At 46.7% G+C, this 25323-nt stretch overlaps 1 protein-coding gene across 1 annotated transcript in view; it reads left to right on the top strand.

Annotated features, from left to right (window-relative positions):
* Positions 1-5202: 5202 nt before the first annotated feature.
* Positions 5203-25323, top strand: part of LOC115083811 (oocyte zinc finger protein XlCOF6-like) — a 32918-nt gene continuing 12797 nt past the window's right edge. The window contains exons 1-3 of the mRNA XM_029587834.1: positions 5203-5444; positions 5807-5933; positions 11200-11319. Coding sequence (XP_029443694.1) covers positions 5211-5444; positions 5807-5933; positions 11200-11319 — 481 coding nt within the window. The 5' untranslated portion in view covers positions 5203-5210. The remainder of the gene's footprint in view (positions 5445-5806; positions 5934-11199; positions 11320-25323) is intronic.

Genomic DNA, 25323 nt, shown 5'->3' with positions numbered 1-25323 from the left:
CTCACCCTGAATGGGGTAATAGACTTAGCAGGGAGGATAGACCGACGATTGCAACAATGAACCAAGGAGGCTCGAGTGCTTCGTCGTCCCGTTTCCTTGGCACCTTCCTTCTCCAGGTCTATGGTAGTACCTCACAAAACATCATCGGCCACCGGCAGTTCCTCGGAGGAACCTATGCAACTTGGAAGGGCGTCTCTAACCGAGGAAGAGAAGAAACAACGCCGCATCCAGGGTCTTTGCCTATATTGCGGTACTAAGGGTCATTTCCTTGCTCAATGTCCTGCAAGACCGGGAAATGGTCGAGTCTAGGGAGAAATGAGGAGATTCCCCTAGGCTGTGTTAATCCTGCTCCTCAATGTACAGTTCCTATAACCTTGGAGTATCCTGGAGGTTCCTTCCAGACGCTAGCTTTGATTGATTCCGGTGCCGGAGGGAATTTTATCTGGAAAGAACTGGTACACCAGCTCGGACTACCTACTAAGCACCGGAGACCCCCATTACGGGTTACCTCTATCCGGGGAACCCCGTTACCGGGATACATTTCTGAAATCACGATGCCTCTCACCTTACGAACTGGTGTGCTTCACACAGAGACAATCTCTTTTTTACTACTTGAGAAATCTGTGCACCCTGTGGTCTTGGGACTTCCCTGGTTGCAACAACATGCTCCTGTGATCCATTGGGACTCCCTCCAGATTGTGCAATGGAGTTCTCACTGTTTCCAGAATTGCCTGGATCCTCTTCCAAGTTCAGAGATAGTACTCTCTCACTCAGTCCTAGAACTTCCTCAGCCTTACCGAGAATACTCTGACGTGTTCTCTAAACAAAAGGCCGAACTCCTCCCATGCCATCGGCCTTTTGACTGTGCCATCGATCTCTTACCAGGCTCCACCCCACCACGGGGTGGGGTGTACCCTCTGTCACTGCCAGAGACCCGTGCAATGTCGGATTACATCACGGAAAACCTTGCTAAGGGCTTCATTCGCCCTTCACATTCCCCTGCAGGAGCTGGGTTCTTTTTTGTATCCAAGAAAGACGGCTCCCTCAGGCCATGCATAGACTATCGAGGCCTGAATTCCATCACAAAGAAGGATCGCTATCCTTTGCCGCTAATCCCGGAGTTACTCGATAGACTTCAAGGGGCTAAGATTTTTACAAAGCTGGACTTGCGTGGGGCCTATAACCTTGTTCGTATTCGTCCGGGTGACGAATGGAAGACAGCGTTCAACACTCGAGATGGACATTATGAATATCTGGTAATGCCTTTCGGCTTATGTAATGCCCCAGCTGTCTTCCAGAATCTTATGAACGAGGTTCTCCGGGAGATGCTTCATTCCTTTGTCATTGTTTACCTCGATGATGTCTTGATCTATTCCCACGATCTCTCCTCCCATCGCCAACACGTCAAACGGGTTTTGCAGGCGTTAAGAGACAATCATCTATACGCTAAATTTGAAAAATGCCAGTTTGAGTGTGAGTCCCTTCCGTTCTTGGGTTACATAGTTTCCTCGTCCGGTTTCCAGATGGATCCAGAAAAGGTGGCAGCCATTACCAACTGGCCTCGCCCGTCTGGCCTGAAGGCTCTACAAAGATTTCTTGGCTTTGCCAACTTTTACAGACATTTCATACCGCATTATTCCCAGAAGGTAGCTCCCCTCACTGCGCTTACACGCAAAGGAGTTAACGCTCATGACTGGTCCACTACCGCCTCGGAGGCCTTTGAAGCGTTAAAACAAGCTTTCATAACAGCCTCGTGCCTACGACACTCAGATCCACAACGTCCCTTTATTGTGGAGGTCGATGCCTCGAATCTGGCTGTCGGCGCCGTTCTCAGTCAACACGATGCTTCCGGCAAATTGATGCCATGTTCCTACTTTTCTAAAAAGTTTTCACCTGCCGAATGTAACTACGGCATCGGGGACAAAGAACTCCTAGCCATCAAGTTAGCCTTCGAGGAGTGGAGGCAATGGCTAGAGGGGGCTAATCATCCGGTAACCGTGTACACGGACCACAAAAATTTATTGTATTTAGCCCAAGCTCAACGGCTAAACCCGCGGCAAGCAAGATGGTCACTTTTCTTCAGTCATTTTAATTTCCTCCTCAAGTTTCGACCAGCAGAGAAGAATGTGCGGGCCGATGCCCTCTCTCGCACTTCTCAGCCGGAGGAGGAGGAGGACTCACCACAGACCATCCTGGACCCTGCTTGTATTCAACTAAGTATCACCTCCATTGCCCCCGCAAATAAAATTACTGTTCCTAAAAGACTACGGAAGAAAGTTTTGTCTTGGGGACATGACTCGCTGACCGGGGGGCATGCTGGTAGGCTACGAACTTTGGACCTTATAAATCGTTACTATTGGTGGCCCGGCCTTCGCCGTGACGTTTCCACCTACATCAACTCTTGTCCTACTTGCGCCCTGCAAAAACCACTAAACGGCTCTCCAAGAGGTTTTTTGCAACCATTACCCATACCCACAGAACCATGGACCCATATTGCCACGGACTTTATGGTGGAACTTCCGCCTTCGCAAGGCAAAACCGTGGTATGGGTCACAGTGGACCGCTTCTCTAAAATGGCTCACTTTGTGCCTTTGCCCAAATTACCTTCCGCCACTGAATTGGCCTCTCTATTCACACATCATGTATTTCGTATACATGGTCTGCCTCAGGACATTGTGTCTGACAGGGGTCCTCAGTTCACAGCCAGGTACTGGAAAGCCTTATGCAAAAAGTTCAAGATCCAGTTGAGTTTCTCTACCGCTTTCCACCCACAAAGTAATGGGCAAACAGAACGCATGAATCGTTCATTGAAGTTGTTCCTACGAGCGTTCATTAATCACAAGCAAGACAATTGGGTAGAACTTTTGCCCTGGGCGGAATTCGCATATAACAATCAAATACATACGGCGACAGGGAAGTCGCCTTTTCAAATCGTGTATGGTAAACAACTCAAACCACCATTACCTCTACCAGTACCAACCTCCTCACCTGCCGCTCAGGTTACCGCAGACCAATTGAGTAAACTTTGGTCCTCTGTTCAACATCGACTCCATAAAGTCGCACGCACTGCTAAACACCACTACGATCGTCATCGAAAACCTGCATTCACTTTCCTTCCAGGAGATCGAGTGTGGCTCAGTACAAAGAACATTCACTTGAGACAACCGTCCAAAAAACTCTCACCCAAGTTCTGTGGGCCTTTCCGCGTAGCAGAGAGGGTAGGTTTAGTCTCGTATCGCCTTCGACTCCCTACCACTCTACGCATTCATGATGTCTTTCATGTTTCTCTTTTGAAACCAGTAATTCTTTCCAGATTTCACCCCAGACCGCTCGATGATGGTTCCACCACTACGGTTGAGGATCCTACATTCCAGGTATGAGAGGTCCTTGATGCGCGCTTCGCCAACAGACGTTGGGGATATCTGTTGGCTTGGGAAGGTTGTGGGAATGAAGACAATACGTGGGAACCTGCCCGCAACATTTTGGACAAGACTCTTCTGCAACAATACCATCAAGACCATCCTGACAGGCCAAGCCCTTTGAAGAGGGGGCGTAAAGGAGGGGGTACTGTTGCGGTCCCGGTCGCCAGGCTAGCGACCGGGTCCTTACCTTTCTGCCGGCTCCCCCGGGGCTGCCGCGATCCGCCGCGTCTGGGGCCTGTAGGGCCGCATGGCAGCGTCTCCCTCCACGTGGAGACGCCGCCGAAGGCCGAGCCTGACTCCTCCCACTGCCTGGGCACGCGCGCGCGCGAGGAGGGGGCTCTTAAAGGTCCAGCACCCAGAAGTGCTGAAACGCCCCGTTCCTGACGTCAGACGCTGGCTGGCTATTTAAACCAGCGTCTGACTGTCTTACCTTGCCTTTGCAACGTGGTCGCTCCTTGAGTGGTTAGTTGCCTTGTTCCTGCTTGTTCCAGCCGTGCCTTGCTTCCAGCTCTGGTTCCTGCTTGTTCCAGCCGTGCCGTGCTTCCAGCTCTGGTTCCTGCTTGTTCCAGCCGTGCCTTGCTTCCAGCTCTGGTTCCTGCTTGTTCCAGCCGTGCCTTGCTTCCAGCTCTGGTTCCTGCTTGTTCCAGCCGTGCCTTGCTTCCAGCTCAGGTTCCAGCTCGTTCCTGCTGCGCCTTGACTCCAGCTCCGACTTCACGATTCTCCTTGCCTTCAGCCAGCCACGACCCTCGGACTTCTTCACGATTCTCCTTGCCTTCAGCCAGCCACGACCCTCGGACTTCTTCACGATTCTCCTTGCCTTCAGCCAGCCACGATCCTCGGACTTCTTCACGATTCTCCTTGCCTTCAGCCAGCCACGATCCTCGGACTTCTTCACGATTCTCCTTACCCTCAGCCAGCTGCGATCCTCGGATTTCTTCACGATTCTCCTAAGTCCCAGCGACTCGGACCCCTACGGGCCCCTCCTGGGGGGGTCTCGGGTTTCCAGGGTGAAGACGTCATCCTTCAGCTCCAGCTAAGCTCCGCCTCCCGGCTCATTACCAACTGTGGACGTCGTCCATATCAGCCGGCCCAAGGGTCCACTATTGACTTTCTTCACAACATAACAATAAGGGAGTGGTAGGGATTGTAGAGCAGTTGGCGTGGATGAGCAGTTAGGTCAAAATGTTACTATGATACAGATTATTCCTTCCTCTTACACCCCCCCCAAGCAACAGCAATGTCAATGGCTCCTAGGTATGGTGATGAAGCCTTAGGAGCAGCAAATTTCCCTACTCTGGATAATATCAGGGCATCTGTAAGTAACTAATGCAGTTCAGTGCAGTGGTTTTGACTCCCAATAATGTTTATGCATCACAACAATAAATGCTGTTTCCCTATAATTTAGACTCATTGTGACCGGGGTAAAACCGCACTAAACAAGTTCCCATAGAAATGTCATTATACACTCTTCTGTTTATACCGCCCCTTTACATTAATTTACATACTGGTACAACTTGCTATACATTTTCATTGCCTGATAGATCCTCCTTTCCCCCTCTCCTTCCAGCTCAATCTGAACCAGTGCCGGGAATCTGCTGCCATGAGCCTTCATCCCCAGCTAACGGGGGGGATTCTTCCACCGCTCCCAGTCTGCTCATTGCTGCAAGAATTCTACAGCGTTACTGCTGTGTGAAGCTCCGCCCTCTGCGTGATGTCATCACTCGGTTACCGCAATGTACGGTTTGTTCCCTTATGATGTCATCACTCTGTACCCAGCAGAAACAGGAAATGCCCTGTTCTGGAGGCAGGGATCTTTTCTTTCATTTGCAACTGGAAACCAGAAAATCCAGCTCCAAATATCGCCTTCTGGCCCCTTCTTCCTACCCCTGTAATATCCCCAAGTTGCACTGCAAGAGGCAAACAGTCAGCTCTTACCCAGCCCGAAAAAAAGCCTCCAATTCAGTTCTAATCCCGAAAGCAGCGAAAGCAGAAAGGAAAATGCCTGCTGGAGCTTCTGCTCAGGTAGGAGATTGCCCCCAACGTCCTGCCTTCTCTATACAAGTAATGCTTTAGCTTTCTAACCTGGGACACTACAGATTCAGCCCTGACTTTAATAGGAACCTGAGCAGACCTGGGGCGCAGAAAAAGCACTTTGGGACCCTCCTGAGTGTAAGGGGAGAGATCAGGAGTTCCCCTAAATGAGATTCTGTGTCCAGGTTTTGTGTGTAACTGGTTTCCAGTTGCTATAAGCCTATTCTGGGAGTGTGTGTTGTGTCTGTTAATTATTTACACCCAGAAACCTCTCCCCCTGCCCTGCTAAGCTCCAGCACTGGGAGGTCTCCTAATGCAGAAGGTGCTGAGTGTGTTTCTGGTTTGTGTTTCAGGTCCCAGTAACCTTTGAGGACATTGCTGTCTATTTCTCCCAGGAGGAGTGGGAAGATTTAGAAGAACAGCAGAAGAAGCTTTACAAGGACGTAATGAAAGAGAATTATCAAATACTCAGCTCACTCAGTAAGGAGTGATAGTTTATCTTTTTTCAGAAAAAGATTTTAGGTCGAAGAAGACTTGACTGTTTGATTATAATTGAGTGGAAGCCTCTGGTATTGCTTCTCATTAGAAGCAAAACATTTTTTGTGATATTTTCCAGCATAAAAAAATTGAGAGACAGGATAATGACATTCTAGCCAGAAGGAGGGAAGATGATGAACTTGGAATAGGAGAAAAGTACAAGTGATTAAAAATATGTAGTTAGGAGAAAAGAACACGAAGCAGCAGATTTGTAGGAGAATGAATAATAGGCAGGGGAAGGGACTGAAAGATATGGAAGGAGGAGAGAAGAATGTAAGGGAGCAGGAGATGTGTAGGAGGGTGAGATACAGGGACAGGAAGAGGGAGAAGGAACTTGGATATGAATGGAGGAGAGAAGAATATGAAGAAGCAGGAGAGGGCTCCAGGAGGAGAAAGGAGTGAGAAGGACAGAATGATAGAGAAGAACAGTGAATAAATAGGAGGGAGATGGGGAAAATGCAATGAGGTAGGAGGAGAGTTTGAGGGAAATTTGAGAGAAGGTAAGAGGAAGAGGGTATAATAGAGGAAAGCAGAATGAAGAGATCATGGAATAAAAATGAACAGAAACATTTTAATGGTTACAGAGAGATAGAGAATGGAGAAGGCAGACAGAAAGCTGAGGGGAAAAAATAGGAGCAGGTTAGCAGAAATAATGGATGGGAGAGAGCAGGTTATTGATTTGAGTTGTAATGTGTATTTTATGACTGTGGATTGTTCTTTGCTCTAATCTTTTTCTGGATGTAGCAGACTTTAAGTTGTCTTATATAAATAAATAAATAAGGAAAGACAGAAAATGGGACAAGGAAGAAGGCATATTATTCACTTATATACTCTAGACTACTACTTATCTCCATAAATCTCTATTCACCTCATTCATCTAATTTGTAATACCTAATTGATTTTATATGTTGTAACTTTTTATTTTACTCTAACCCACTTTTGGTTCATAACCATCAAAAAGGAGGGGAAATAAATCCTTATAAATAAATTATGTTAAAAAAAAACAGATAGGGAGGGAGGAGACAAACCATAGCAAAAGTTCTCAGGGGATTTTTATCCTTATTACTTTTATTTATTGGGAATTTGATATGCTGCTGTTTTGAAATACTTTATTGGTGTTTTGGTAATGTTTTTTTTATTTTTATGTGAGTTTTTAATTATTGAATGTTATTCTATTCATCAGCAGTTTTGAAATATTCTTTATGGTAGTATGGTTTTACTATTTTGATTGATGTTTTATATTTCTTGATTGTTTTGTTTGTTTCTGTTTTTCCTTTGTTGCACTGCATACAGAATCTGCTTTATTGTGATTTCCAGTTCAGTTTTTGTATGCATGTTTATATTTTAATGTTTTGGTGTCTTTATTCAATATTTGGTGAGGGTCTGACTGTTCTCATGTGTAGGTGAGGTATTTTGCTAGCACGTAGTTTTTGTGTAAGGCTCTAGCATCCCGGTTTGTTCTGTTTTCCTAATAGGTGTATTGTTATTTTAAGGCCTGATGTTATACGTCCAGTGTTGCCGTTTCATAGATAGGATTGCCACTGTTTGATTCTGGCAGTTAAGGTATTATGGTGTGGCAGATTTTCTTTAGGTTGAGTACTTTTTTTGCAGGGTTTTGAATTATTATATAGTGTTCCTGATAAGTGAATGGAATTGGTGTTGCTGTTGAAGTGACACCAGAATTTGAATATTATTTTGCAATGGTGAGTAGTAAGGGGGAATATCCTTGTTATGCTTTTCACCCTTTGTTGGGAGAGCTTTTGTGAATGCAAGGTTTTGTAGAATTTGAGGTGCAGGGTTTATATTTGGATTCTGTCCTATCCTGTATAGTCCCTAAACTTCACTCCTGGCACCGGGAAAGAGACCTGGTTTCAAAAGTTAAAAATTAATTAAAAATTAAAAAAAAAAAAATTAAAATCGGCCTGCGGGTTGAAAACCGGACGCTCAATTTTGCCGGCGCCCAGTTTCCGAACCCATGGCTGTCAGAGGGTTTGAGAACCGACGCCGGCAAAATTGAGCGTTGGCTGTCAAACTCGCTGACAGCTGCCGCTCCTGTCAAAAAAGAGGCGCTAGGGACACGCTAGTGTCCTTAGCGCCTCTTTTTACCGCGGGCCCTAATTTGAATAATTTGTTTTAGTGAATCACGTGCACAGGAGAGTGGGCACTCGCCCGCTCTCCCGCGACTTTTACTGTATCGGCCTGATTGTCAAGTCTGAACCTGGCCAGTTGCTTCAGCCTCGCACTGTGTTGCCTCCCTGGGCTGCTGCCCCCTCCCCTATTTTCTGTTCTGCTATTTGTTGATGCCTCTTCCCGCTGACTGAAAGCAGCCTTTTTTTATTCTACGGGCTGATGTTGCTGTAGTTGAGCCAAACATTCCAGGTCAGTAGTAGCTGTGAAACAAAAAAAAGGGAAGTCACCTTAATCTTCTTCCCTTAAGTTGGAATTACCTGTTATTAAACAAAACCTTGAAGTGTACTGTAATGAAACCCCAGGCTCTCCCCTTGCCTGTACTGTACCCCTTTCCTGGCTCTCCCCCTGCCCAGCATATCCTCTCCCTGCTGAACCTTCCCCTGCTCTCTCCTGTCCAGCATCCTATTCTAACCCCAGTCTCCCCCCTTCCCTACCTAGAATTCTCCTGGTCCCCTCAGGCTCTTGTATGGCCGGCCATGGGAATGGGGCAGTGTCTCCCTGAATGATGTGACACAGAGATCATAGGCATGTGTGTGTGTGTGTGTGTGTGTGAATGAGAGAGAGAGCATGTGTGTGCTGTGTGTGGGGGGGGAGAGTAAGCATGAGCAAGACAGTGTATAGGTGAGTGTATGTGTGAGAGAATAAACATGTATGTGTATATCAAAGAGAAGAGAGAGTTTGTGCATCATCCCCACTATTCCACAGCAAGCGCAGGGTGACTGAAAATCAAAATCTCCAGGTATGCAGCGTGCAGGAATTTTTAAAATTCCTTATTCATTTTAAGTATTTGTGCTTGCTGTTTTGAAACAGTTTATTGGTGTTTCTGAAATTTTTCAAATTGTTTATGAGTTTAATTTTATTCTACTCATCAGCTGTTTGAAATATTTAATCTTTTTATTAATACAGTTCAATTGTTATGAATGATGTTTTATATTTCTTGATTTTATTGTTTGATGTTTTATGAGTAATGAGATTTCCATTTTTCAGTTGTTGCACTGCATAAAGAATCTTGCTTGTTGCAGTTTCCAGTTTAGTTTTGGTGTACATGTTTGATTTATGCTTTATGGTCTGTTTATTGTGTATTTGGTGAAGGTCTGTCTGTGTTCTGCATGTGTAACCAAAGTGTGATATTCTACTAACATGTAATTTCTTGTAGGGATCTACTGCAGCCTGGCTTATTCTGTTTTCCTAATAAGAATGTATTGATGTTTTAGGGCCTGGTGTAATATGTGCTGTGTTGCCTTTTCATAGGTAGTATTGTTTCTGCTTGAGTCAGTGCTGTTTTTGTATGGTAGGTTTATGTATCTAATTCATGCCTTTCTGAGGGCAAAGCACACACCCAGCACATGTTAAGATAGGTCTAATGCCATATGGGTTTATGGGTTCCAAGTATCTTTTGCATAGGGTTTTATGGCTGGCACCACAGCAGTGCATGAAAATATTTGTATACATATTGTTGTGATATTCTTACCTCAGAAAACTCTACTTTGAATGTCCTTTTTCATGTAAAATCTGTTAGAAATGCATAATTTTTAATTGTGTGTGGAAAGGGCTGTGTGGTGGAGGGGAGGGCTCAAGGCTGTAAGGTTTACCTACTATGCCTAATATCCTTGTACATGGTGTTATGGCGGCCCCTTGACTGCTAACTACGCCTCTGGCTAGCACAGCTGCCCCTTCCTAACTGGAGCTTTTGTTGCCTGCCACAGCTGCTTCCTCTTCTACTCCCATGGCTCGTGTGGTGTGGCCGGACCCAATCGTACTGCAGCCTCTTCTCCCATGTCACTTGGGGCCTGGAACAAATTCAGGTAGCAGCTTCTAGGGAAAATGCAGCCCTTGGTCAGGTAAAAAGCAAGTTCCAAAAAAAACCAAAACAGCAGAAACTGGAAGGTCCTCAGTACAGATGCTGGATTAGGTTTAGGGGAAGTGGGAGAAAATGTATGCAAGGGGGGGATCCTTTTTTCAACCCACCTGCCTCCCCCTGGGTCCTCGAGTGTCCAGTCCTGGTCTGTGGAAAAATTGGCAACACTACTAGCAACGCCCCTGCTTCCTGGGCTACGTTTAGAAAGATTAGTTGGACCCAGATCGCTGCCTGTCTCCCCTGTCAGCAGCGGGATCACAGACCTTCAGCCTCTGTTACATCCCTCTCTCGGCAGTTGAATAAGAAATGGCCTCATTCAGATATTATTACACATGAGCAGCAGGAGATTAACCCTTCCAATCCTGACTGCAGGAACTGCAGAATGCTGGGGGGGGGGGGGGGGGCGTCAGGATGCCCCCCTGCAGGTTAACTCAGGAATATTTAAGGGAGGGGAGATAACCAAACTCCAGGCATACCAGGAATAACTAACAAATAAAGACTCTGTTTCACTGTGCCCTCCCCCGTCACTTCATTGAAACACTGGAGTTGCTACAAATTCACCTGCGATGGGATTCAGCCCTTTCTTCCTGTGGCTTGTGTCCGGGAGCTGCATCATTTTAACGGCCTTTCTCTGAACCGGCCCTGTCTGCTCAATGTCCTTGCGAAGGTCTGGGCTCTTACTACAGACCTATACACAAGAAGTAATATCTCCATTCCCTAAATGTTTGCTCCTCTTCCCTCCCAGCAGGTGCTTGGGATCTTTCTAGTCACGTCTTTAACCATATGCTGAGCACAGGAGCCCTTTTTCCCTGATGAAGTCTCAGAGGGAGCAGAAACATGTGGTGTGGCTTTGAACGCTAGAAAGCATTTTGTGTATGGGGTTAGAGCCTCTGATGAGCAGCTTATTGAGTACTTGCCAATAGCAGGTTAATGTGCAATAAAGTTTCAAACCATCGAAAGAGTCATTCTTATGTAGCTGCTTTTATTGATATTGTAGATTGTCTCGGTGAGCTCCAGGAAGGATATTTTTTGTGTTTTCTGCCTTCCTGTTATAATACACAGCATCTCCCTAATATACATCTCCTCCCTAAAATAACCAGTAATATTGTGTGCTAAGCACTCAGTGACTGTGGGAAACCTAATGCAGTGCTCTTACCCCAGGAACAGGCTCCCCGACCATCACCCCTGCTATTATATCCCACATTGAACGAGGGGAAGAGCCGTACATCAGGGATGAGCTGGGATCAGAGGAAGGAGGAACTGGGAAAAGCAGCTGCTCAGGTGAGTCCAAGAATAAGAAGGACTGATGTAAAACTGCCAAGCTGAGGAGTGGAAGGAGCAGCTGGGAACAGGTAACCCACGTGACTGAGTTTGTCTGGAAGGCAGCACAAGGGACCCTGGAGAGTCACTAGTGTAATGGCAGCTGTTCAGATCTGGCTGTGATGATTGGATTAAATTAGCAGCTGGGTCTGTATGGCAGACTGCAGGTTCTAGCAGAAATGTGGGCACTCGTGTAGCTCGGCCTCTCTAGGAGGCTACACAGGACACTTAGGAGGAGGGAGGCCTCTCCCAGCCCCCTTCAATTTTTGAACTTTAAATCCTGTCAGAGAGGTTGCGGTGGAAGGTGGAGAGGCCTGGCAGGGCCCGTGATTTACAGCTTGGGTGGGAGATCAGTGATTGGGCTGCTGGAGCCGGGAAGATCTCTTTTTTTGACTCTGCAGCACCACTTAACCTGCTATATTCTTTGAATACAGCCGGTTAAGGCTAAAGTTATTCAACCACAGCCGGTTAGTTTTAAAGTTATCGAGGATATTCAACAGGGCGTTTCTCCCTCTGACTATCAAGAATAAGTTGTCCATTGTACTTTTTTTTTTTCAATATTGGCTTCAAAGAATATTGAGGACACTAATGAACCTTTGGGTACCCTGTGGACTAACTCATGGGGAGTCAAACTACTACCCTCCCAGTTGACCACAAAAGATGTGTTATCTAAACAAGCTTAGCCGTTCATAATAACAATTGGCATTCCCAAAGTTGCTGACTGTTGAAGCAGCAGCTCACAGCCAACTTTTTCAATGGCAGAGGAAAGATCAAGGAACACCGATGAGGTGCCCCTTCTTCTATCAGCCTACTTTTGTTCAACATTTGGCAGTGCATGCAGAGTTTGTCATGGCCTCCAAAACTAAACCATCAAGCATAAACTGAGCCTCCAACAGAAAATTCACTACATTTTCTGCAGTCAAATTTCTCATATTCCTATAATCACTGAACCTCAGGCATAGAGATATCTACGTAAAAATTAAGAAGGGAATGATCAGATCACAAATGGAATGATTTCAGCCTGGTCACCCTGAACACATAAACAGATCTAAAGATCAGCTCCAATGACTCTTTAATATACATAGGGTTCCTCACCAAATAGATGAGCTCCAGATCTTCCAACTAATGTTATAAAACAATTTCCTTGCAAATGTTCCATGAGCAGAATGTAAAGGTAGGTTCAAATCACCCTCCAATAGATGTTTAACTTATACCACCAGTAATCCGACGATGCATTCAGTCAGTTCAGCAGCAACAGATAATGCCGCTGATGGAGGGTGATGGGCAGCCAATGGATTCTGCATTCCAAACTTCACAACTTAACTGTCAATGTTTTGAAACTGAACTGAAGCTACCAACTCAGCTTTTAGTGGTTCCGAAAAAAAACTATTGCTGTTCTACCTCCTTTCCTTGTAATGACGTAAATAGCCCACAGGAAAAATATCCTGGAGGCTGATCAAATCCCCTTCACCGATCCCCATTTCAGTTAAACGCAATACAAGTCCTCAGACTTAACACGCGATTGGTTCTTGAAAGCCGTACCTTAAAATTGTTAAAAAAAGACGACCAAATCAAAATATGTTTAAAAGAACAATTTTATTTTACATTATTATTCTTTATCATAAATCATATACTGCATATAATATTTTGATTTGGTCGTCTTTTTTTAACAATTTTAACAATTTTTAACAATTTGAAACGTAAGTCGAAACCAGTTGTTAGCATAAAAATAACTTTATTAATGGGAGAATTGGTTCCAGCACCTGGACCTAATACCATATTGTCACCAAAATAAATAGAATTAATAACCTGTAGTACTGGAAAAAGCACAGGCACATTTGAAAGCATTACTTTTCATTTTTTTTTGAAGAGGAAAGTGCCGGGGCATGCCTATAGCACACATTGCATTGACACTATTTTAAGAAGAGGAAGTCCCCGGTGCTCTTCCTGCTGATGTCATCTCGCCAAGCCTCATGGTCATCTGCACTTGGGTGTCTTAAAGTTGAAATAAGTATTGTCAGCTAATATAATACTTACCATTTTTGTAGCACTACTAGACATATGCAGCACTGTATAATGGTGCTAAGTACAATACATCCCTGCCCCAAAGAGGGTACCTGAGGCGATGGGAGATAGTGGCTTTGGCAGAGGTCACAGGAAGTGAACCCCGGCTTCCCTGGTTCTTAACACATTCTTCTAGTCACGAGGCTGCTCCCCCTCCTTGGAAAATGGGTGTCAGTTTAGAAATGTTGTAATTCTAAATCATTGCAACTCATCTTAATTCAAAGACTTCCTGTAGCTGTAAATTTTGCTTGACAGATCATTAGCAGACTCTATATTTAGCAAGCCAAGCTGATTGGCTGGTTGAATCTCTGTCATTTCCTAGCGTGTAGCAGATGGACTCAGGACCAATGGATATAGTGTGCTCCTGATAGCAGTTGGAGACAGAGTCAGATTTCAATCTGACGTCAGCCTACATATACCCATGCAGGAAGTGCAGCTCTTCAGTATTTCTCCGTCTCCATAGTAGTTTGGGACTCTACGCTTGCTTGCACAGCGTTAGAAAATCCAAACCAAAGAAGAAAGAAAATTCCAAACGTCTTGTGCGCACAGCGACACGCACAACGGTGCCAGGCGCACAAACTGGCCTGTGCGATTTGCGGCGCGCACATCCCCGCTAAACCCGGAGCGCACAACTAAGTCTCCCGGCATGCACACACGAGTTTTGAGCCACTCCACGTACACAAACCATGGCACCGCCGGCCAAGTAAGCCAAGGGACAAGCCCTCTACCCAGCTTGCCACCTGAGAGCTGCGCAACCCGAAGTGGCCCCTGTAGTGCGAACAGACTCAGGGGGAACCGAAACTAGGCCCCCCTCAGCCAGTAGAGGAATCCGGCTCCACCAATGATAGTCCGGACCGCTGTACCTCCGGTTCGGCCCCTTCTCAAATGGGCGCCTCGGGGAACCCCGCTGGAGTCAATAGGGACCCAGGGACCCCTTCATGGGTGAAATTCTTTAAAGGGCTGCAAACCCTTTGTCTAGGCGCAAGCGGAAGAGCAAGACCTTCCAAACCTTCTCGGACCACTCCCGAGACGTGCCACATCCAAGCAAAAGCCTCCCCTTAGGGAACACTGACACCTCGGGGAAAGAGCCTGAACCCCTGGAGGAAGGGGAAATCCCTCCAGGGATGGAACTATACTGAACCATGATGAGATGCTTCTCCAAAGACGAGTTACCAGATCTCGGGCCTGCGAGTCTGAAGATGCTGGCCATTCCAGGCGCAAGTACCACAGCAGAGCCAAAGACGAACTCAGTTTTACGTCGGTCTCTGCCAGGCCTCATGCTATTTCCCAATGCTGCAGGCCATACAACAACTGATTGACCTGGAATGGAATGCCCCGGAGGCCAGTTTCAAAGGAGGACGGGTCCTAGGAGCACTATACCCCCTGGAACCCATGTCCAAAGAAATCCCTGGGTTCCCAAAAGTGGACACCATGGTCTTCGCTATCTCAAAGCCCACTACCATCCCAGTCAAAGGAGGAGCTGCACTCAAGGATGCCCAGGACAGACGTCAGAAATCCATCCTTAAACAGTTTATTTATTTATTTATTTATTTATTTGGTTTTATATACCGACAACCGTTTGCACATCGTGCCGGTTTACAGATAACTTATAACACATAATATATAGGCGAGGCCTTTACAAGGAACAGTTTGTAACATAAATGCAGTAACATGGCAATTAACTAGAAAAATAAGTAGGTGAGGGAAGGGTAGGGATATACGAGACAAGTGGAGGGGGGAGGGGGAGGGGTGAAAATGGAGAACATGGGGAAAAGATATGTACAGGGGTTCGAGGAACAATTAATATGTACATAGGTTATATACAAAGTTTTTGGTTTTTGTTTTGTTTTTTTTTTTTTTTTGTTTTTTTTTTGTTTAGATTTGAAGCTTCTTGGAGGGGGTGGGTGTCGGGTGTAGGTCTTGAGGGGGAGTGTTGGTGAGAGGTGGTGGTCGGGTTAGGGTGTTAGTAAGAGATGAGGATGATTGGGGGAATGCTTGGAGGAAGAGCCAGGTTTTGAGTTTCTTTTTGAAAGTGGGTGTGGAGGTTTCTGTGCGAAGGTCAGGAGGCAGGGAGTTCCAGAGGGAAGGGCCTGCGAGAGAGAGGGCCCTATTGGTGGTGGAGATGAGTCTTGTAGATTTTATTGAAGGGGGGATAAGGGTTCCACGGAGAGAGGAGCGGGTGGGTCTTGTGGAGATCCGAGGGAGGAAAGGTGGGTTTAGCCAATTGTAATGTTCGTTGGCAATACTTTTGTGGATGAGGGTAAGGGTCTTGTAAATAATTCGTGAGTGAATGGGAAGCCAATGGAGATTAATGAGGGTGGGAGTAATATGGTCTTTCTTATTGGCATTGGTTAGGATACGTGCAGTAGCGTTTTGAAGGAGTTGTAGAGGTTTGATGTGGGTAGCAGGGAGACCAAGTAGGAGTGCATTACAGTAATCGATTTTTGAGAAGATTATAGATTGAAGTACTGTGCGGAAATCAGAGAAGTAGAGAAGGGGTTTAAGTTTTTTGAGGGTTTGTAGTTTGAAGTAACAGCTGCTAAGGATAGATTTGATGTATGGTTTGAAGGTTAGTTGGTTATCGAGAATAACCCCCAGGTTTCTTGTGTCAGAGAGAAAATTGGGGGGGTGGAGGGTGGCGGGAAAGGGTATGGAAGCATGTTTTGAGGAGATGAGGAGGAGTTCCGTTTTTTGCGGATTAAGGGCTAGGTGCATGTCAGTGAGAAGTTGGTTTATGGAGGTGAGGATGGTGTTCCATTTTTGGAGAGCAGTGAGTACAGAATTTGTGAAGGGAATGAGGATTTGCACATCATCGGCATAGATGAAGTGTGTAATACCAAGGTTGGGGAGGAGGTTTGTGAGGGGGAGCATGTAGATGTTAAATAGGGTGGAAGAAAGGGAGGATCCTTGGGGGACGCCACAGTCGAGATTAACAGGGGGGGATGTAAAGTTCTCGGTGAGGACTGTGTAAGTTCGGTTTTGGAGGAAGGACTTTATCCATGAAAGAGCGGTACCTGTGATTCCTATGCTGATGAGAGTGTTGATGAGGATGTTATGATTTACGGTATCGAAAGCGGCGGAAATATCTAGCATGGCGATAAGGTAGGAGTTACCGGCGTCCATACCTTTGATGATAGTGTCTGTGAGGGAGAGGAGAAGGGATTCTGTACTGAGGTGTTTTCGGAAGCCATATTGTGTGGGAAGGAGAATGTTGGCTTGTTCTAGGTGGTCAGAGAGACGGGAGTTAACTAGTTTCTCCATGATTTTGGAGAGGAAGGGGAGGTTGGAAATGGGACGGAGGTTAGATAGGTTGGAGGGATCGAGGGAGGGTTTTTTTAGAATGGGTTTGACCACGGCTTGTTTCAGGGGGATAGGGACAAGGCCGTGTTCCAGGGAAGAGTTCACGATTTTGGAGAGTGAAGAGGCTATAGTTTTAGGAATAGCGAGTAGTAATTTAGTAGGGATAGTTTCTGAGGGGTGGGAAGAGGGTCTCATCTTTTTTAAAATGTTTTCTATTTCTAGGGTAGAGGAGGGTTCAAATGAGGAAAGAGAGGTGAGAGTGTGTGGGGTGGGGGGGGGTTATACTGTTGGTGTTAGAGGAATTTTTGGTGTTAGGGTTAAACTTGGCGGTGATATTTGATATTTTGTTCTTAAAGAAGAAGGCAATTTCATTGCATCGTGTCTGTGAGGAGGGGACTTGGGGTGTAGACACGATGGGTTTAGTAAGATTGGAGACTAGGGAAAATAGAGCCTTTGGGTTGAATTGGAGGTGGTGAATTTTTTTGGCATAGTATTCTTTTTTTGTTGTTTGAATGGCATTTCTGTATGCATGCATGAGTTGGTAATAGATGGTTTTTGAGGCAGGAGTGGGATGTTTGCGCCAAAGTCTTTCAGCTGCTCTAAGCTTGGTTTTTTGGGTTTTGAGTGTCTGGGTGTACCAGGGTTTTTTGGATGATTTGGGTTGTGTGATTGTTTTTTGGATGACTGGGCATAGATTGTTAGCGATTTCTTGGGTAGTTTCAGTCCAGGAGGATATGGCACTATCTGCTGTCTCCAGGTCAATGTAATTTGGGATGTTGGAGCAAGCCGTGGCAAGGGTTTCTAGTGGACAGGTTTTACGAAATTGGAAGGATTTAGGCTGAGAGGGAGAGGGTGTGGATGGGGTTTGTAGAGAGAGAGTTGTGTTGATGATGGAGTGGTCGGACCAGGGGACGGGGAGGCATGTGGGGGAGTGGATGACGTTGATGTGTGAGTTGGTGAAGATAAGGTCGAGGGTGTGACCGGCTTTATGGGTTGGGGAGTGGATAAGTTGGGTGAGGCCCATTGCGTCTAAGGAAGAGATGAAGGCTTCGCATGGTGGGGATTGTGGAACTGAATCAACATGGAGGTTAAAGTCGCCGAGGAGTATCGTGGGGATGTCGGGAGAGAGGGAAATGGTGAGGAATTCAATGAGGGGGGAGGGGTCTTTTTCTAGAAGGCCAGGAGGGGTATAGATAAGGCAGATTTGTAGAGATTGCGATTTGAAAAGGCCTACTTCGTATTGATTGGGAATATTGCAGGTTTGTGAGGTAAGCTTGAGTTCTTTTTTAGCTATGAGGAGTAGGCCCCCTCCTCTTTTCTTTTTGCGGGGGATGGAAAAAATGTCATAGGTTTCTGAAGGAAATTGGTTAATAAGGGGGGTGTCACAGGGTTTGAACCAGGTTTCGGTAACAGCAAGAATTTCTGGTTTGGAGTCAGTTAAAATATCATGGAGGAGATGTGTTTTTTGTCTTAGGGATTGGGCATTAATGAGTAGAAGGGAAATGAGGGAGATGGTAAGGGCTTGCGGGGTGAGAGAGATGGGGATGGAGGTCAAACGCCTTTTTAGAGTGTTGTGGTGGGAGAAAGGGGGGAGGGAAAGTTTTGAGGGGTGTCCGATTAGATAGTTGGGGGAGCAGGGGTGAGCGTGTGGGGGCATTATTGGGTAGAGGGCTAGCAGGAGAGTATAGTGGAGAAGGACAATTGTGAGCTGCAGGCACAGTAAAGCAATTGAGCAGAATAATGCAGTTGTAGCAGATTGATACAGATGTAGGCTCTGTAGTGCAAATGAATAGGTTAATGCAGTTTAACAACATTAGAGTACTTGAGCAGAATAATGCAATTGAATCGGAAGATGTACAATTTAACAGAGTACAGGGCACAGCAATTTACCAGAGGAATGCAGTAGAGAAGATTAATGCAGTTTGTGGTTGTGGTTTATAGTATGCAGATACTGTTACGTATTTTACGCTATGAGTTTAGTCAGGAAGGTCATGTGAAAGTCTTCTGAAGGAGACACACTTACGTGTGATGCGTTTGATGTGAGGTCCAAGGTGTTGGTAGGGCTGAGATTTGCGAACGGTCTGAGGCTTGTCTTTAATGATCGTGGTTCTCTTGGTGAGGGTACTTGTCTCCAATTGATCGAAGGCTACTTCTGAGGGGTGTTCTTGGCTTTAGTGAAATTGCTAGAAACAGTTTAGGAAGACTAGTGGGGTGCTGCTCGGGGTGCGCGAGGGGCGAGCCGAAGGGGCGAAACAAAGGGGCAGGCCCCTTTGTCGCGCTCCTTCGTGCGCGCGACGCCCGGCGCACGACGCCTGGCTTCCGCCTATCGATTTAAGCCGAAGGGGCTGTCCCCCGATAGGCTGTGCGGCTGAAGCAGATGATTGGTTCCGGCGAGGAAGGAGGCAGAGAAGAGGCGCGGTTTTTATCGGGGCAGCCTCGTGGTCGGCGCTGGAGCTGCCGTGGGTAAGCTGAAAATTTAAAGGCCTTACCCCGGCAGGTCTCGGCGCCGAATGCGCAGGCCCTCAGCGATCCCGGAACTCCTGTTGCAGCGAAAGAGGATTTTTTGAGTGCCGCTCGACGATTTAAGCCGAAGGGGCTGTCCCCCGATAGGCTGTGCGGCTGAAGCAGATGATTGGTTCCGGCGAGGAAGGAGGCGGAGAAGAGGCGCGGTTTTTATCGGGGCAGCCTCGTGGTCGGCGCTGGAGCTGCCGTGGGTAAGCTGAAAATTTAAAGGCCTCACCCCGGCAGGTCTCGGCGCCGAATGCGCAGGCCCTCAGCGATCCCGGAACTCCTGTTGCAGCGAAAGAGGATTTTTTGAGTGCCGCTCGACGATTTAAGCCGAAGGGGCTGTCCCCCGATAGGCTGTGCGGCTGAAGCAGATGATTGGTTGCTACGACAGTTACTTGATGTCGTAGCAACGACCCTGCAGATCACTTCCTGCTGCGCCATTGAAACTCGTGCCTAATCACTTCTTTCCAGGGACGCAACCACTTCAGCCGAAACATTAATACTGGCGATATCTTTCCTCACGGATGCGACCTCTGACCTGGTACGCACCTCAACCAGGGGCGTCTCGTCCATAGTGCCAGCCAGAAGGCAGCTATGGCTACGAAATTGGTCAGCCGATGCGACCTCCAAGACGAACCTCACGGGAATACCCTTTAAAGGATTCCTCTTGTTCGGAAGCGACCTGGAGAAGTTCACCAACAAATGGGGCGAATTCCCTGTTCATCGTCTACCAGAGGCGACCACCAGAGTCAAGAATCTACTGCAGAATCTCGGGTGGGTCGTCAACACAACCAAGAGCTGCCTGCAGCCCCCCCAATCGCTAGAGTACCTGGGAGTCCGGTTCGACACCATACAAGACAAGGTCGTCCTTCCCCCTGCAAGGAGGAGGAAATTGATGAGCCAGTTGCGAAAACTGTTGAACTGTGCTCGCCCCAAGGTATGGGACTACACCCAGAAGTCGGCCCATGGGCAAGGGTCCAAATGCGACCACTACAATGCTCCCTACTGTCACGATGGGACCCGATGTCCCAGAAGTACTCCGTTCACCTCCAGCTACCGGCAGAGGTTTGGAGTCAGCTCAATGGTGGCTACAAGAAGACCATCGGAGCAAGGGAATAAGACTATCCCCACTGATCCGGGCCTTACTCACCACGGATGCAAGCCTGCGAGGGTGGGGTTCCCACTGCCAGGAAATGATGGCCATGGGGTAATGGGACAAAAAAGAGTCGGGATGGAATATAAACTGATTAGAAGCCCGAGCAGTCAGACTAGCCGGTCTACAATTCAGTCACAAACTCCGGGGCGAATCTTTCAGAGTCATGTCAGACAACGCCACGACAGTTGACTACATCAACCGCCAGGAAGGAGCCAGAAGTCAACAGGTTTCCCTAGAAATAGAATCCCTAATGGCATGGATGGAAGCAAACCTACAAGGGATCTCAGCCGCCCACATCGCGGGAAAGACAACGTCACTGCGAATTACCTCAACAGAGAGAGTCTAGGCCCAGAGGAATGGACGCTGTCGAACACAGCCTTCCAGTTGATAGTAAACCGCTGGGGAACTCCAGCCATGAATTTTCTGGCAACCCGGTCCAACGCCCAAGTTCCCAAGTTCTTCAGCCGCGGATGAGATTTACAATCCCAGGGAATCGATGCCCTCGTCCAGACCTTGACCACAGGAAGACCTGCTGTATGCTTTTCCCCCATGGCCATTACTGGGCGGAATCATCCGCAAGAGAGAACACCACAGGGGACCAGTACTTCAAGTGGCCCTGGACTGGCCAAGAAGGCCAAGGTACGCAGACATGCGAAGACTTCTGGCGGGGGAACCCTCTGTGTCTACCTCAACACAGGGACCTGCCCCAGCAAGGACAGATCCTCCACGAAGATCCAACTCGATTCTCTCTTACGGTCTGGCCACTGAGAGGACTCGCCTGTAGAAGAGCGGATACTCTGGGGCAACGATTGACACCTTGCTCCGAGCATGCACGTTTTCCACATCTCTAACTTACATATGAATAAGGAGAATATTCGAAGCCTGGCATGAGGAACACATCACCTTCTGCGGACATTCAAAATTCCCATAGTCCTGTAATTCCTGCAGGATGGCTTGAAGAAGGGGTTATCCCTCAGCTCCATCAAGCTTCAGGTGGCTACGCTGGCCTGCTTCAGCGCCAACGTGGATGTCATCGGTCTACGTTTCCCGCTTCCGGAGAAGAGTCAAGCAAATCCGACGACCACTAAAGGGGCCAGGGCCCTTATGGAATCTCAATCTGGCATTGGGCTTCCTGGCAGGAGCTTCCTTCCGACCAACACGCGATCTATTACTACATCTCCGGACCTTGAAGACTGCATTCCTAGTGACAATACATTCAGCCTGTCGCATCTCCGAACTTCAAGCACTATCCGGTAGGGAACTGTTCCTTAGATCCACACCGGGATCCAGCTCCAAACTGTACCCTATTTCCCTCCGAAGGTGGTTTCTCATTTCCACCTAAACCAAACCATCTTGCTGCCATTGCCAGACGAGCACAAGGACTTGGAAGACTCATGCCTTCTTTGCCATCTTAACGTCGGCAGACTCCTAGTCCAATACCTGGAAAGATCGGAATCCATAAGAAAGATGGACCACCTGTCCGTCCTTTACAATGGGAAGAAACAAGTGGAAGCGGCCTCGCGAGCAACCATTGCCCGCTAGATCAAGGAAGTCATCAAGGCGGCTTACGTAGAAGCAGGCAAACTGCCGCCTCTACAAATCAAGGCCCATTCTACTAGGGCCCAGGCAGTATCCTGGGCAGAAACCAAGATGCTGTCAGCCGCCGAGATCTGCAGGGTGGTGACATGGTCCTCCATCCACACCTTTTCCAGGTTTTACGGCCTGGATGTTCAGGCTCGGGAGGACACAGCATTCGCAAGGGCAGTACTAAGTGGGTCACGGGCAGCGTCCCACCTGGTTCAGGAGTAGCTTTTATACATCCCATTTGTCCTGAGTCCATCTGCTACACACTAGAAAATGGAGAAATTACTTACCTGATAATTTCGTTTTCCTTAGTGTAGACAGATGGACTGAGCATCCCATCCACGGCTGCTGTTACTCATGAAAGCCTCGGGGGACAGCTCAGAGAGCAAGGGAATCAAGGGTAAGCCATGCTTTCCTTCATCTAGGGCACCCACCCTACCGGGTGTCGACGTTTCCCGGTTGAGGGCACTGACTGTCTCCAGCTATAGCCAATTCAACAGATTCAAGTTAATCAAGTTAACCAAGTTATAAAGTTAATCAAGTTATTCAAATTAGTCAGTCACACATATATCCACAGTGCTTTTCGAGGAGAATACTGAAGAGCTGCACTTCCTGCAGGGGTATATGTACTGGGGCTGACGTCAGATTGAAATTTGATCCGTCTCCAACTGCTATCAGGAGTACACTATACCTGTTGGTCCTGAGTCCATCTGTCTACACTAAGGAAAACGAAATTATCAGGTAAGTAATTTCTCCAATTGGCAGCTGCTTGCTCTGTCACCCAGGTTAGCCGAGTCACTGCAGCAGTGGTCTCAGATCCATAAAACCATGGTTCATGAATCCAGCCATTCGGTGTCACTGTTGTGTGATGACTGGGATTTCCTCCCCAGCCTCGGTCTATACTGAGAGCAGGCCTGGATTTACGCCTGTACCTATTGTGGTAAAATTCCTGTCCTCTGCTGCTCCTTCACACCAGTCTGGGCATTGGTTGAATGCAGATTAGAAAAGAAGGCTGCTTTCTAGTGCCATAGTCAGGTATTGGTACAATATCTTGGGAACAGAATGCCCTCTAGCTCCATTTATTTTATATAAAAACTTTTCTATACCGTCGTTAAGATAGGTACCATCACAACGGTTAACAATAAGGCACATAAATTAATGTTACTAAATATATTGAATTATATCCATTAAATAGGTGCCATACAGGTTCGGTAACATAGTTTATAATAATTATAATTTGGTAAATGTGCTAAATCCTGTCTAGATCTATCTGTATCTGTTTTGAATGCAGTCATAGTGGGGAGATGTTTAATTCTAGTAGGCTCTAGTAGCACAGAGGGAAGAGTGTCCCTAACACAATGCTGGGACACTAGGTCAGTACTAGTACAGAGGGAAGAGTGCCCCTAACACCATGCTGGGACACTGGGTCAGTGCTGGCTCAGAGGGAAGAATGCTCCTAACACCATGCTGGGACCCTGGGTCAGTACCAAATGAAAAGGGGAAATGTTTTTTAACTCAATTTTGATGCACTGGGTCATTACTATCATGCTGCAGAGAGGAAAGAATGCAAGCAGGTGTAGTATTCAGAGTAAGCCGTCTATGCAAATTAGATCCTGCATATGCAAATAACTTTGAATATTCATTGGGGATATACTGAATATCAGATGTTTGCAGCCCTTGAGAACAGCTGCTCTGAGAATCCTAACCATTGTCACTGTGAATCTCCCTCATATCCACTTATGCAGGAGGACCTTGAGAGACTGGGCATCCGAATGACAGATGAAAGAAGAAATTAGTACTTACCTGATAATTTCCTTTTCTTTAATGAATCTAGGTTAATCCACCAATGTCAGACACTGTTTCGCGGCAGGCTTGTGTGAAGAAAAGCGCGTGAACGCTGTCGTGGCCTACCACATGGCATCTAAGCAAAGCCTGAGAGCGTGGCCTAGCCAAAAGACTGTTCAACCCACCAAGCCGCCTCGACTCCCCAAGCTCCCTCGGAGGCTGGTATGGATGTCGGATCGGTGCACTGAGGCTCGGAGACCAGAAGGGGAATGGAAACCCTCTTTTTATTATTTTTAATTTACTCTTTTCCTGAGCTCAGCTCGTCCCAGCCAAGTTAGAGTTGATCTCCAGCTGGGGGGGGGGAGAGTGCAAAGGCCTTCACCGCCGCGCTCTGCTTCCTGCACCCACTAGCCTCCCAGCTGATTCTCTCTCTCTACAGTTAAGTCTATGCTGGAAAACCAGCTGCTGGACCGAGGCACTCTGCTGAGAGAGGGATTCGCAGATATCACCTCAGGAAAACTTGACCGAGGGAGGGATCATAAGGAGAGTGGGGCAAATTAATTTCCTTCTTTTCTCCTTTTATTTTTTTTTATTTTTTAAAGCAACCTCCTTATGGAGATGCATGTCCACCATATGCTGGCGATGAAGAATATTGGCGAGCTGATGTCAGTGCAGAGATGTATATACCTTGACGTCAACTTTGCTTTGTCTCCATCTGCTGGTAGAGGTGCATAACCCACTGGTGTGGATTAACCTGTCTGAATACTAAGAAATGTAAGGATGATGAGTAGAACATGATGCACATAGGGAAAAATTATCCAGGTTGCAGTTACACGATGTTCAGTTCCAGATGAACAGTCACCACCCAGGAAAAGGGTCTAGGTATCATTGTGAACAATACCTTGAAATCCTCAGCTCAATGTGTGGCAGTGGTGAAAAAAGCAAACAGAATGATTAGAAATTATTAGGATTTTTATCATTTATTATTTATTTGGGGTAGATATTCCAAAGCCATTTAGACGGATAATAGGAAATGTATGTGTCTAAATGGCTTAGCTGCATATTTTTTTTTTGTGTGTTTAAATAATTTTTGCCAATCAAAAACAAAACCAAGCACAATATGAACATAAGTAGAAACATAGTTACATTGAGAACGTATTCAATATCAAACATCCAAAATGATTGACCGTTTGAAATCCTCCCCACCCACCCTCGCATCCAGGATCACATAGGATAAAAAGTACAGTATATAAATATACACACAGATGGGAAGTATGTGTTCTATAAAGATAGTAATAGGGAAGCAAACATCATAGCATATCATGTAAGGGGACCGGGCAGGTAATCTTCTACTGACTCGGTAACGGGGAATATAAGTTGTGATGAAATACAAAGTTGGTCACTATGGTCGTTTCATGAATCGGATATAACAGGAACAAACAGAAATAAACAGAAATAGGGTACGCATCATTCAGCCCAATAAAGAACAAGGATCCATGCAAACCTGTGCCTCCGAGTCATAGAACAGAGCAGGAATGAGTATGATTGTGCGTCCAACCACTTAATGT

Source organism: Rhinatrema bivittatum, chromosome 2 (genome assembly GCF_901001135.1).
Source record: "Rhinatrema bivittatum chromosome 2, aRhiBiv1.1, whole genome shotgun sequence".
NCBI lineage: Eukaryota > Metazoa > Chordata > Amphibia > Gymnophiona > Rhinatrematidae > Rhinatrema > Rhinatrema bivittatum.
Note: the sequence above shows the minus strand (reverse complement) of the source record. Positions and strands in the feature narration are given on the sequence as shown.